The following is a 14629-nucleotide window of genomic DNA, read 5'->3' as shown; positions in this document are numbered from 1 at the left end:
CTCTCTAACTTTGTCTCCAAACTGCTCACCCAGAGCTGTCCCTCTGATGTACTCATTATTAATCTTGTCTATTCTGGTCACTGAAAATCTGAGCATTTTCAACTCTGCCACCTCCATCTCCACCTCCTGTCTTTTTGTTAGTGTTACCATCTCCAAACCATACATTATAGCAGGTCTCCCTACCATCTTGTAAACCATCCCTTTTGTACTCGCTACCATTCGTCTGTGACAAATCTTCTCTGACACTCGTCTCCACCCTGCCTGCACTCTTTTCTTCATGACCTCTCTTGTGCACTCAGAAGTCATGGTTGACCCCAGGCAATTTTAAACTCATCCACCTTCCCTTTCCTGGCTCCTTGCATCTTCACTTTTCCACATCTTCCTCTCATTCAAACACAAATGATCTGAGGCGTGAAGGTTTTATCTTGCCAAAGAGGTGAATGAGATGGGTTAGACTCATTTTTGGGCAGCTGTGAGGTCATTTTCTTTTCTCATACTTGCATACATGAAAGTATGCATATAAGTAATTTTGCTTGATTTTATTCTGAGAGGATAGAAGAGAACAATTATAAAAGAATATTTTAATGAAGGACACTCAGAATTAGGAGTTCAGGAACTATAGAGTGAAGGGAAATGATGAACAGTGACCTGACAAAGTTTCATTAATATGCTTTGCTTTAGAAATGTTTCTTTAGCTGGTTTCATGACAGGGTATGATATTGTTGGGTTTCTGGTCAACTATGAACCAATAATTTGTTGGTATTCAGTACGAATCCTACACTTATTTGGTATTTAGATTTCAATGTCAGATGAAAAGGTTTTTTTTTTTTTTTTAATTCTGTCTTGTTGAACTGTATTTGCAAAAGAAGAATGTGTCGAGTACAAGTTGACTCACTAACTGTATTGTAGTGGTTTTATCTCCCATTTGCTTTGCTGCAGATTTGCAACTTTTTTCAAATCTCACCTGGAGCGGGTTTAATGTGAATCATTCCACTTTCAACAGAAAATTTTGCATTCAATGCAAATTAAATGGAAACTATTTTCTTGTATTACGTGATACATCATGTCTATTTATTGAGTATTGTTGGAGTTTTTTTGACAGTTGTTTTTTAGTCACATAAACTGGACAAACATACAGTGTTTGACCTGTAAACTCAAGATAACACTTTAGGCCCGAGGGCCCTTTATCTTATGTACATTTATTTTGTATTTAACTATTAACACCTTTACTGTACTTTACACTGTGTTTTGTGCATGTACACCCTTTACTTTAATACCACATAAACTGAAGCCTCAGTCAATTCTCCATCTCCAAAAACAAATGTGAGCAAAATGAAAGGCTACAGAACTTTATTTATGAACATGTAATATATTGTGTGACTCACTTACTAAAAACCACACTTCTAAAGGACACCACTCATTCCAGTCAATACAATGTCATTTAGCTTAATCTGAGGGATGGAAATACATTTTTCTCCTTTTATCTGACAGCATCTGCCTTTGCTCACCAATCATGGTGTTGAGGATGAGGAAATCTGCTGGGGGTTGAAAAATTATATTTTTGCTTGCCATGGGCATTCACCTTAAAGACCCTTTTAAGCTCAGTCTCACTGGCGACTGACAGCACACAGCATATGAGGTGATGGAGGGATGATTAATCCCTCAGCTGGTGTCACATCCAGTTCATCCTCTGTAATTCCAGGAGGAGGAGTGAAACGAAAGCGCTGAATGAGGGAGGTGAAGAACAGGAAGAGCTCCATCTTAGCCAGACTTTCACCAAGACACATCCTGCGACCTGCAAGACCAAAGAGTTTACAGACATTTGAATTCAGTCATGTCTGTGCAAGTGTAAATTATCTCAATGCAAACCTGACAAAGTTGTTTATACCTGCAGAAAAGGGCATGAAGGCATCTTTCCTGACAAATTTACCCTCCTTATTCAGGAAATGAGAGGGGTTGAAAGTGTGTGGGCTCTCCCATTCACTCTCATCATACAGGACAGAGGTTAGAAGGGGAAACACAATAGTTCCCTGTAGGCAAAAGAGCAGATCATGTCAAATCTCATAATTACAGTTGATTAGACTTTGAATCAGAGGTGAATCGACATTTCTATTGGGGTGGGGGGGGGTATTAAAACAGCCGCTCCCCTTTCTAATAAAGAATCCACGGAAGGTGATATCACAGCTGGTTTGGTGAGGAAGAGACATAGGGACAATATCAGCCAGTCTTTGAGTCTCGTGAATGACTGCATCAGTGTACGGCAGGCTTTTCCGGTCATCTGCACAGACTTGACGACTTCCTACTACTTGTTTCAGCTCCTTGTGGACCTGCTCTGTGTTCACAAAAGAGAAAAAAAATAATAGCTTTGCTCTGCATTCATTTTAACACAAATAATACCAATCATCACAAGACACATTAATTTATGAGATAAGGACCCACAATATTACAGAGAGAACCTCAAAGATCGGGCAATTCCCTATGAGCAAGTTATTGTGCAGAGAAAGAACTCCCTTTTAACAGGAAGAGACCTCCAGCAGATGCTAGCTCAGGGGCCTCCAAATCCTAAAATCTCCCTGAAAAGCCTTCAGCTGATCCAAAATGCTGCAGCGAGATTATTGATGGGACTAGAAAGAGAGAGCATAGTTCTCCCCTAACAGGCTTCTCTTCACTGGTTCCCTGTTAAATACAGAATTTAATTTAAAATCCTTCTTCTCACAAACAAGGTCTTGAATAATCAGGTCCCATCTTGTCTTAAGACCTCATAGTACCATATCACCCCAATAGAGCACTTCTCTCAGACTGTTGGATTACTTGTGGTTCCTAGGGTATTTAAAAGTAGAATGGGAGGCAGAGCCTTCAGCTTTCAGGCCCCTTTTCTGTGGAACCAGCTCCCAGTTTGGATTTGGAAGATAGACACCCTGTCTATTTTTAAGATTAGGCTTAAAACTTTCCTTTTTGATTAAGCTTATTTTCAGGGCTAGATCACGTAACCCTGAGGTGCTGCAATAGTCCTAAAGAGCTGGGGGTTTCCATGATGCACTATTTCTTTTTCATTCACCTCTTTTTACTCTGTGTTTATACACCACTCTGATGTAATCATTAAGTTATTATTCATCCCTGCCTCGATTCGTAGGTTTTAGCCTAAAGATACTCTAACCCTCTGCCCTAGTGCAATGGAAATTAAGAAGTACTTGACTCAATTCAAGCCCTAGAACAGGGCTCCTCAAATCCAGGCCTCGAGGTCCAGTGTCCTGCAGGTTTTAGATGTGTCTCTGCTTCAACACACCTGAGTCAAATATAGAAGTCATTAGCAGGACTCTTGAGAACTTGAGTGCATATGAGGAGGTAACTCAGCCATTTGATTCAGGCGTGTTGGATCAGGGACATCTAAAATCTGCAGGACACCGGACCTCGAGACCTGGATTTGAAGATCCCTGCACTAGAACATTAACCATTAACCATAGTTTTTGAGTTTAGAGAATTTGGACTTATCAAAGAACTACATGTTGAACTTACCTGAGTTGACTTTTCTTTTTTTTTTAATTTAACCTTTATTTATACAGGTAGTCCCATTGAGACTCAGTGTCTCACTTACATTAGAGACCTTTTTCTAATACATAATAAATTTTCAGCAATAAAATAAAAACAATAAATAGTGAATAAAATGCCAAATGTTCACGCAGTCATATTAAAAACCAAGACGTCCCCAGCAATGATTTCACAAAATTGTTTATACATCTTTTAAAGTCAATGAGTGAAATCATTTGGGAGAGCTGCAAATCCTTCTATAGCATATTCCAAGAAGATGGAGCAGAAAAGGAAAAAGCCTTTCGTCCAAGCACTGTCCGAACTGATGGAACAACGAAAGTAATGAAATCCAGAGACCGCCGATTATGAATGCTCTGTTTATGTATCATGTAGTCTGATAAATAAGAAGGGACTAAACCAAAAACCAATGTATAGATAAAATGAAACCAATGAACCATCCTGCGTGAGGTCAGTGAGGACCAGTTGACCCGTTAATATAAGGTACGGTGGTGTGTTATGGGTTTACAAGTGGTTATAAATCTTAATGCCCCATGATAAACTGAGTCCAACAGATGGTGAGAATGAGCAGGAGCATTTATATAAATTTGATCACCATAGTCCAGGTGGGATCAAATAGTGGCAGCAAGTATTTTCCTTGTAGTAAAAGAGAAACATGATCTGTTTCTGAAAAAGAACCCCAGTTTCAGCCTCAGTTTCTTTAACAGGTGGTCAGTATGTGACTTAATAAACGAAAGACTGTTATCGATCACAATGCCTAAGTATTTATATGAGACCACGGTTTCAATAATAGTATCTTGAAATGATACGAGGGGGAAGTACTGCTGGCACCTTGTTTCTATTTGAAAACAGCATGACCTTGGTTTTCTCTGCATTTAAAAACAACCTGAGCTGAAACAGCTGTGACTGAATACTGTCAAAAGCTAACTGCAAGTTTTCGAAAACTATGTTGATGGTACGAGCACAGCAATAAACAATTGTGTCATCTGCATAAAAAAAATGGATCGATGCATTTAGAGTCTGAGATTTAGACTATTAAATTTTGTTGAACTGTTAACCAACTGCCTTCAGCCACTGAGCCCTGTAATGTGGAAACTATAACAAAGAGTTGTGGTGTCATTGTCCTGGACTTGTTGCCCAGTGTTTTGAATTTATGGTTTTGCAGTTTTCCCTTGTGTCAGTTTTTGAGTGTGGGTTTTGCTCAGTGTGGTTGCCTTCCCTGTCTAGTCTGTTTCTGTTTCCCTATTCCCTATCTCACTTCCTGTTTTATTTTGATAGTGTCTTTGGACCTTGTGCTGTGCTTCTAGTTTTGCTTCCTTTATTTCCCTCCCAGCTGTTTCCCATTGTCTCATTACCTGGTGTGTGATATACGTGTTCTGATTCTGTCCCATGGAGCTTTTGGTTTGAACGCTGAACAATAAAGGTTTTATATTACGTCTGTCTACTGAGTACTGCATTTGGGTCTAAACCAGGGGTGGGCAAACTACGGCCCGGGGGCCGTATGCGGCCCGTTAAGCTTTTTAATCCGGCCCCCCGAATTTGAATCAATTATAATGGTAAACCTTGTTAATGTTTTACTCTCCCTGCAATTGTGGCGTTTATCGCTAGATGGGATACTCTGACACACTGACCTTTGTTGAGGTGCGCTCTTACACTGCATTCAAGTGGTGTCGGAAGACCCGTCTTGCCGAGTTGTTTTTCCCAGTAGGAAAGTGATTTTTACGATCATTCCGACACCGCATGAACGCATCATTATTCAGCGTTTTCCCTCTTTGACAGCTCAACACTTCTGCAATGATGAGCGGAGCTAAAAAAAGAAAAGTGGACAGAGAATGTCGAGTGTTTAATAAGGAGTGGACAACTAAATATTTTTTTACCGAACACAGATCTACTGCTGTATGCCTGATATGCAAAGAGACTGTGGCGGTTTTTAAAGAGTTTAACATCAGCCGTCACTTTACCACAAAACATGCTAACTATGCTAGCAAGCAGTCAGAGAAAGAACGGGAAGCTACTGCTCAGAGGTTGATAGCTAATTTACAAGCTCAACAACGTATTTTTCATCGTCAAAGTGCCATCCAAGAGTCAAGTACCAAGGCCAGTTTTATGCTATCATTCAAATTAGCAAAGGCCAGCAAGCCTCTGTCTGACGGGGAGTTTTTAAAGGAATGTATGGTGGAGGCAGCAGGTGTCTTGTGTCCAGAGGCCAAAGACAAGTTTGAAAAAATCAGTCTATCACGCAAGACAGTGACTCGCCGTGTGGAACTGATAGACGAAGAGCTAACTAGCAACTTAAAAAAAACGGCGGAGTCATTCACGTTTTATTCATTAGCTCTGGATGAAAGCAACGATGTAAATGACACTGCTCAGCTCCTCATTTTTATCCGAGGAATTAACAATACTTTTGAAATAACAGAGGATTTTTTGACAATGGAGTCTCTGAAAGGAAAAACACGGGGGGAGGACTTGTATAGCCGGGTGTCTGCTGTCATTGAAAATACGAAGCTGTCTTGGAGTAAACTTATCAACGTCACCACAGATGGATCTCCAAATTTAACAGGGAAAAATGTTGGCCTGCTGAGAAGAATCCAGGATAAAGTGAAAGAAGAAAATCCTGACCAGGATGTTATTTTCCTTCACTGCATCATCCACCAGGAATCTCTATGTAAATCTGTATTACAGCTGAATCATGTTGTGAATCCTATCGTAAAACTTGTCAACTTTATACATGCAAGGGGACTTCAGCACCGTCAGTTCATCGCGTTCTTGGAGGAAACTGATGCAGAGCACCATGACCTACTTTATCACTCCCGTGTCCGCTGGTTAAGCTTGGGAAAAGTGCTTCAACGAGTGTGGGACCTCAAAGAGGAGATCGGTGCATTTTTGGAGCTACTGGGGAAGGCCGACGAATTTCCTGAGCTGAGCAACAAGAACTGGCTTTGTGACTTTGCGTTTGCTGTGGATATATTTTCACACATGAATGAGCTGAACGTGAACATACAGGGGAAGGATCGGTTTGTGCATGACCTGTACACAAGCGTGAAAGCCTTCAAAGCCAAACTGGCTTTATTTTCCAAGCAAATCCTAAATGAGTCATTCACTCATTTCCCCACACTAGCTACACTGAAAGAGGAGGCTGGCGCAAAAGTTAAGAAATACAGCGAGACACTGGATGCGCTCCACAAAGAATTCTGCCGTCGCTTTGTTGATTTTGAGAAAATTAACAAGTCACTTCAGTTGGTGGCCTGTCCCCTGTCACAAGACCCCGAAACAGCACCAGAAGAGATGCAGCTGGAACTGATAGACCTTCAGGCTGATGCTGTCTTGAAAGAGAAGTTCAACTCTCTTAAACTGAATGACTTTTATGCGTCACTTAATGAAGCGGTGTTTCCAAACCTCCGGAGGACGGCACAGAAGATTCTGGCGTTGTTCGGCTCGACCTATGTGTGTGAACAGACGTTCAGCGTCATGAACTTCAACAAAGCCAGCCACAGATCCAATTTGACTGACCAACACCTCAGATCCATCCTGAGAATCGCCACAACAAAACTGACTCCAGACTTTGATGCGCTTGTTAAAAAGGGACACCAACAACACTGTTCCCACTGAAATCAAAAGTAAGTTTCTCTGCTCTTAAACATGCATTTACGTGTTACATGTCATTTCTGTTAAGGTGTGCTCATAAGTGGTGTGCAGGTGCACTGCCTTCTCAATATAAACAATGCACACCAGATATATTTAACATGGCCACATACTGGCATGTTGTCACTGTTTCGATCTGCATGTCCAACCATTTTTGAAATGTTGAGGAGGAGAGTGATGATAATATCCTGAAGGATATCAAAACTTTAAATGCTTCAAAATGGTAACTGTTAGTATTTTTTTTTTTTAAACTGTATTTTGTTAATGGAATTTTCAGTGTTTTAAGAGTCATTTCAATAAAGAAATACTGTGGGACTTGGAAGAGATATTTTGTTGTATTGCTTTTGTTAATTTTCTATTAAAATTAAAGCACGTTTTCTACATATCCCATGTTATTCTTTCTCTTATGAGGTGAATTACTAAAACACTCCATCCATCTGCTCCTGGTCCGGCCCTTCTGTCAAATTTTAGAACCCTCTGTGGCCCACGAGTCAAAAAGTTTGCCCACCCCTGGTCTAAACCATGCCTGCCTGCCATGACCATGTGGCTAAAACAAAAACTCCTACATGCAGGAATGATATTTTCTTGCCTTTGTCGATATCCATCTTAAAATTGACTGCCATATTTAATTCTCTACTGGCTAAGGGGTTTTATCAAAAGGGACATAATAATAATAGTATATGTGCCAGTTTTGGTACAATAGTTGTCTGATTTTACTGTATGTAATCTGTGCTAGGAGCCAATGAAGAGAAACTAATGTAGGAGAACTTTGATCTCTTTTCCTAGTCTGTCTTAGTTATCCATCTCTGGTGTAGAAAATATACTTAATCCTCATTCTTAATAAAGTACAGTTTCCCCCTCAGACCACTCGACACTGCAAAATGATGAAAAGGTCCAAGAGGAAAAAAATATATATCTTGCTCAACCAAAACCTCAGCTGCAAGTAAAAAAAACCAAGTTCATAGTTATTATTCCAAATATGGACTAAAATTAAGGCGTTTTTGTTTTTGTTGTTCTGTAGGCTTGTTGCATTATTCTTATTGATTCTGATGTCTAACACTTCATGAGGCTATAAATGCTTTCATAGATTATTGCTCTAACGAGGATTTTACAAGTTGTACAATACCTGTCAGCATCTCTATTGGACCAATAGGACCGTGTATCGCCGCATCACAAACAGAATGTGGCATTTCCTGTCTTATCAGAATCTGTGGAGGTGAGTTTCCTTACCCTGTATATGTGGATATTTAGCCATTAACAGCAAACACCATCTCATTGTGACTGCTGTGGTGTCAGTACCAGCAGCAAACAGGTTGGCCACTGTGAATATCAAGTTCTCTTCATTGTAGTGAGTGTCAGTAACACCAGATTGCTAAGAGGAAGAACAAAAAAAACATAATAAACTTGGGAAAAGTAATGACATTTTATTATTTCTTTGTTCTAACAATGCTTCTTGGCAATAAATCTTATACTGTTGGAAAGCCTGTTTATTTCTGCCACATTAGAAGAGCAGCAGAGTTGAGTATGTGGGTTGTGCCCACAAAAAAATCTTGCCAAATCTTCTCTGCCAATGCCAAACAGCGTATTTTGCTACTGACTCTTGTTTGGTGTTTATTGGATTGAATAGTTGGAAGTCTGAAAAAACAAGGCATAATGGCAATTTAACAATTTATTCACTTAACAAACAGGGGGCCTCAGGAGCACGTGGAAAACCCATACACAACCACAACAGCCTGGCACCTCCTCCTTATGCTGGTCCCACACTGCTGTAGGATGGCATCCCATAATTCAACCAGTATTTGTTGCAAGTCAGCCAGTGTGGTTTTGTTGGTCACAGAATAACCCGTTTGGCACTGACAAAGAGGATTTGGCAAGTTTTTTCAGCAGTTTTATTGTGTTTTACTCAAGTTCTGCTGTTTAAAATAGAAATGTTAAACACTAATCTTCTTTTAAAATGTTAGAAAACACAAAACATGTTGTCTTACTACTTCTTTCTGCTTCCAAATCAGAAAACAGTCCACAAACCCTTGGCACATGTCAGGGTCCAGCGTGTCTTTCAGATGCTTGATTAAGTGCTTTACATCTCTCACGGTCATCTCAACATTTTTCAGTACCACCCGGCGGTTTTTTATCCATCTGAACAACCGGGGAAACATGTTATAAAGCTGTGGAAAAAGAAACAGTAATTCAACAAAGATTATTTAAAAAATATAGACTGAATTAATAGATGTGAAATGTAATTAAAAAGAATAATTTCTAGTTTTCATTTTTGCAAGTGACAACCATGTTAAAGCTCACAGCAATAAAGGATAAAGGCATCTGCAGTATCATGACGCAATTCATATCAGTAATTTGAGGCTTTTAAATACTTGTCTTGCATTGTTTAAAGTTTAAAATTAGCCTCAAAGAAATCATTCAAATCATGTGTACCAAAATTACACGGACACGGCATATAGAGAAATATCTGATCTTTTCCATGAGTTTGAGATTTACGCTTTCAATCACAGTTTTATCATTTACCTGCTCGTGATTATTTCGGTTTGAGTCAATGAAAAAACAATTATTAAAAAACTCCAAATATTGCACATAGCAGTATCTGCTTATATCTTAATCATGTGCACACAGGTAACAACAGTGACAGTGAATATTTTGTGTAATTCAGTTTTAAGACAGTTGAGTCAAAAAAAAAAGAAAACCTGGACAGATGCAGAACCTGTGAGGTATATGGTTTGATTGGCTCGCTTCAACATGTTTTTAAATATTGGGTCATCGTAGTCAAATCTGCCTCCATACACAATAGAGGAGATAATGTTGGCTGTTGCATAATTCATTGGCAGTGCTGTATCAAATGGCTCTCCTGTGAAGCAACAGTGAAGAAAAGAGTTAGACATGAATAATTCAATCTAATACCAATAAAACAGATCTCAGCACAGCTAAAATTACTCTTTTTTTTAAACACAGCTTATTGTCTTCTGTAGAAAGTACAATACAGCATTTAGATTTTTGCTCATTTTTTTGATGTTCACATCATCTGATATTTCTGTGCATCAAAAAAATGTCTTGCATTATCACTTACATATTCACATACTAGCACCATACCTTTATGTGCTTCAATCATTTGAATCAGATACCCACACTCCTCCAAGATTTTATCCTGAGAATGTTTTTTCCCCATCCCAAACTCTTTGAGGGTGGTGAGGGCAAAACGTCTCAGCTCTTTCCACGATGCCCCATTTGCAAACAGAATTCCTACAAAAGATTACATTTGAGAATAAAAATTCAACTAATTACAGGTTAAAAGACAAAAATGTGAAGCCATACAAGTCCTGTTTCTAACAGCTGAGGAGCTGTGTAAAATATAAATAAAAGCAGAACGCAGTGATCTGCAAATTGTTTAACCATGTGAGCCTTAAGTTATCATCTGTGATGATCCCAGCCGGTCACAGTCCCATGGTTTTGTGTGGCTTTTGAAGTCCACCGCTTCAATTAGGAGTTGGTCAGCCTGATGGCAGAAACTAGGACTTGGAGATTAAAATACTGTGAGTCTCACTCACAGAACCCTGCTAACAGAAGGCCCATCAAAGTGGGTGGAAATTCTGTTTTGGGAAATTTCTAAATCTACATGCAGTTGATTATCTATTCCTTAAAGTAATCCACCGCTTCCCTTTTTATAACCAGGACTGTGGTGTCCTGGTGCCATGGACTGTTGGGTCAAGGGGATATTTCCAGTTAGTAAGTTTGCTTTGCTTTGATTGCTGCAGGGCAATCTTTCAGTCACAGAGTGAAGGACGGTGTTGTTGTGAGCTTAACCAAGAAAAACTGCATCGCTTTAAGACATAAAAAAACAAACAAACAAAAACAAAAACATCCCATTTTAAGGCTTTCATCCAGTCAGTATTTTTTTTTTATTTCAGAGTAATTTTGTCATTTTAAGTCTTTTGTGAATCGTCATTACAAAGGTACCTATCAAAACGTACACACTTTGTTGTCACAAGCAGCAGAAACTAAACCCACGCAGATTAAAGGAATATACGCACCTAAACTTTTATATGAGCCTGTCCTCATTTAAACGACCAATACCTACGTTTTAAAATGAAATTAAGCGACTTCCAGCGGTCGTACACGACAGGTCGCTGAATAACGTGTTCCATTTTCTCCGTAAAATCCTGCAGAAATACTTAAATATTTTAAAGATTTTCTCGGATTTCTGGAAAGTCTGTGGGGACTAAATGACATTTTGGGGCAAACCACTGATATTTTCGTTCGGATTGGAGGACATGTTTTGAATTTCCCCTGGTCCAGTTCACATTGAACAGGACTTTTTATGATAGCAAAACGAAACAGAAAAAAAATCATATTGTAAATAGATAACATACCATGGCCTCGGTTCACGTCATAAAATATAGGGGAGATGTTCCGCTCTCCAAACTCCTCTGCATAGTTGACCAGCGCCTCTCTGACTGTTTGATATCCAGCTAGGACCACAACTTTGCTGCTTCCAAAATGAACCGTAAATACAGACCCGTACTTCCTTGAAAGCTGGAAAAATGATTTAGAAACACAAATTAATTAGCATCAAATATCGCAACGTTTTATAATGTGGCTTCTTTTGATTTTGGAGATGGGCTAACTCACTGTATAGAGAGTTTTGTAAGGCCTCTTGAGATCAAATTGCAACAGGTTGCCAAGCAGAGGCAGAGGCCTCGGTCCTGGGGGTTCCTTTCTTTTTTCCTTAGAAATTAAAATGACGGAGACGAGATAAAGAACAAGCAAGAGAGCAGCAGCTCCCAGCGTGGAACTGGACAAAATGAAAAAGGTAAAATCCCAAAAAAGGCCCATTTGCTCTGGTGTTGATGGTACTTCTCTGTACTCTCCAGGTAACTTGCTTTGTGTTGGAGTGAAGTGCATTTTTCCCCATCATTTATGGGCACGATGCTTCGCATTTTGATTGGTTTTTCAAAGAGGAAAAACTGCGTAACTGACAGTTTCCTCAAATCTGGCTCTTCTCCAATGGCTGATAAGAAAAGCCGGGAAGGCTGTCGCTCAGGGGCTCTGTCTGATGTCAGTCAAGCTGTGCACACTGCGGCTCTGTCAAGCTGGAACATTTACAGCTTAAACTTAAACATTACACAGACTTTGACAGGAGATGGTGGAAACTGTTACCAAGAAAAGGAGATCCTGCTGGAACAAAGACCATGAAACTAGTCTTTTGCTGCTTTTTCCCACAGTTATTTTTCCATTTGGGGAGAGAAGAGGATTTCCAGGAACACAGTATGTAAAATACTACACACTAAAACTGAATATGTATTATGTTAATATATTATCTCTCCCTGCACACGCTTCTTAGCCACCTGCACAGAGAGACCAGTGTTAGTCCCGGTCACGGGTCTGGCTTATGAGCTTATTTGTCATCTGCCTTACAGATATGATTGGTGATATGATTGGTGAGATATTTGTTATGAGTTATGAGACTGAATTTACTGCACACTTCTATACCTCTATGCCACTTTCTATAATTCACACTTTCTGTCCGACAGTAAAGGGTTTTATTTAGCAAACATTTCTGAGTATATCTAATAACCTGGATGACTTTGGAGACTTCTGTTTCCTACCAAAAATAAAACACTTGATGGCTAGGACTGTGATATTCAATATAATGAATTAGGGTACAACGTAAGAATATCCAACTGAACTCTGAGCTTAAAAAAATCATAATCTAAGAGCTGATAAATGTTTTTTCATATGCCCTGCAATATCTTCACTTTTTTGGTAAAAGTGCATCTACGATTTCACCACACACAAAAACAAGTGACCAAAATGAAAGGCTAAGAGACTGTAGTTTATGGTCATTTTAGGTGTTTGACATTTAAATGCACATTTCTGAATTTACTTAGAGTAAATAAACTTTACCAAGAATCTGGTAGGACAAACTAAACCTTTAAATAAAGGACAGTGGAAAAACAAGCAGTCCTACATATTTGTTTAATACAGGACCAGTCAAAAGCTTGAACACACTCACCCATTCAAATGAATGAGTGTGTCCAAACTTCCACTGAAGGACATATCCTGGCCAAAAATTACTCCAAGATTCCTCACAGTGTTACTGGAGGCCAAGGCAATGTCATCCCAAAAAAGTAAAAAATGATGTGGGCTTTATAGATAATTGGAAAAGTTTCTGGGGAGAACCTGGTCTTCTTAGGAGAGACGGCATCCATCCCACTTTGGATGGAGCAGCTCTCATTTCTAGAAATCTGGCTGACATTATTAATTAACCCTCCTAAAATGTGACTACCCAGGGTTGAGACCAGGAAGCAGAGCTGATGTCTTATACGCCTCTCTGCAGCTTCTCTCCTCCTGGTATCCCCCCAAAACCCCACCCCCATAGAGACGGTGTGTGTTCCCAGAACACCAAAAACCAAACCTAAAAGCAAAAAACTATTTAAGCATAAAAATTCAAAAAGAAAAAACAATATAGCATCCTCGACTGCACTGTTCCTGGCTCCGGAAAAGGAGTTTGGCTGACTGTTTATCTATGTTTACACTCAGGGACTACATTACACAGAGAGAACAGTATACATGCACCAAAGAGTAAAACGATTAAATGTGGATTACACTGGTCAACAAAGAAAACTTTTTGTCTGCTAACTGAGAAAAAACAACTGATTTTCACTAATTTGGGTATGCTGATTCCAAATATGTAAACAGAATTTTTCCAGCACGTCAGGATCTTCAGTTACGTAACTATGCCCATAAATGCCAATCACCAAATTCGATGTCAATGGTTTTTTTTTAGAAAAGTATACCATGGGGCACCAGGATAGCTCAGGGTGGCTTGCTAAAAGTCAGGTTCAAGTCCCAGCCTGTTGCCATTTGTGCCATTTTCCACATTTTGTTTTGTATAATGATGTAACCAAGATAGATAACCTGTGACTATATAAAATCCTGAGCTTGAAGAAGAGTGGGTGAGTACTTCATGTCATATCCAGTACCCTACTGGGCATGGCGTGCAGTTCTGACCCAGATTAATCTGTAAAACTGTGTGAAAAATGGCTAATTAAATTTAATAATTGAACTCCTTATTTCGTTGTTTTGTGTCATTCCTGTTCAATAAACGAACAGGCAGAAACCAAGTAAATAATGACCACATTCTTAGTTTTCTTCAAAATGTGGAAAACAAAGAACTTCAGCAGCTGGGTGTTCAGATGACCTCGGAGTCTCTCTTTCTGTCACCGTGTAGTCTCCATCAGTGGCTGACCGTTGCCCAGACAGAGAGTGAGAACACATCATGACAGCAAACATGATGAGCTTCTGTGTCATTAATCAGTTATGTTTATTTTCCAGTCTAAGACAGATTTCTCAGGCAAATAAATGTGACTAATAAAATCAAATGCATATCATGATTATATTTAAAGCTTCATAAAAACTCATTTCCTTTATAATT

The 14629-nt window shown here is 39.3% G+C and overlaps 1 protein-coding gene across 1 annotated transcript; it reads right to left on the bottom strand.

Moving 5' to 3' along the window:
- Positions 1-1458: 1458 nt before the first annotated feature.
- On the bottom strand, positions 1459-12027 carry LOC115784898 (cytochrome P450 2K1-like). The gene is made up of 9 exons (XM_030736300.1): positions 11824-12027; positions 11565-11727; positions 10288-10437; positions 9885-10045; positions 9174-9353; positions 8419-8560; positions 2150-2332; positions 1889-2032; positions 1459-1795 (listed from the first exon to the last, which is right to left on the bottom strand). The coding sequence occupies exons 1-9, from the start codon at positions 12025-12027 to the stop codon at positions 1608-1610; spliced, it is 1515 nt and encodes a 504-aa protein (XP_030592160.1). The 3' UTR covers positions 1459-1607.
- Between the last annotated feature and the right edge of the window lie 2602 nt (positions 12028-14629).

Source organism: Archocentrus centrarchus, chromosome 8, assembly GCF_007364275.1.
Source record: "Archocentrus centrarchus isolate MPI-CPG fArcCen1 chromosome 8, fArcCen1, whole genome shotgun sequence".
Lineage (NCBI taxonomy): Eukaryota > Metazoa > Chordata > Actinopteri > Cichliformes > Cichlidae > Archocentrus > Archocentrus centrarchus.
The sequence above is the reverse complement of the archived record's forward strand: the minus strand, read 5'-3'. Positions and strand labels throughout refer to the sequence as shown.

What these genes read in the sequence shown, in the direction of transcription:
- LOC115784898 (XM_030736300.1), bottom strand. Translation starts at nt 12,027, where the DNA reads ATGGGCCTTTTTTGGGATTTTACCTTTTTCATTTTGTCCAGTTCCACG. An exon ending in CAGGTTCTGCATCTGTCCAG is followed by an intron (nt 9,354 to 9,884) that starts GTTTTCTTTTTT and finishes CTTTTTCCACAG; the next exon opens with CTTTATAACATGTTTCCCCG. An exon ending in TTTGGAAGCAGAAAGAAGTA is followed by an intron (nt 8,561 to 9,173) that starts GTAAGACAACAT and finishes TCTTCCTCTTAG; the next exon opens with CAATCTGGTGTTACTGACAC.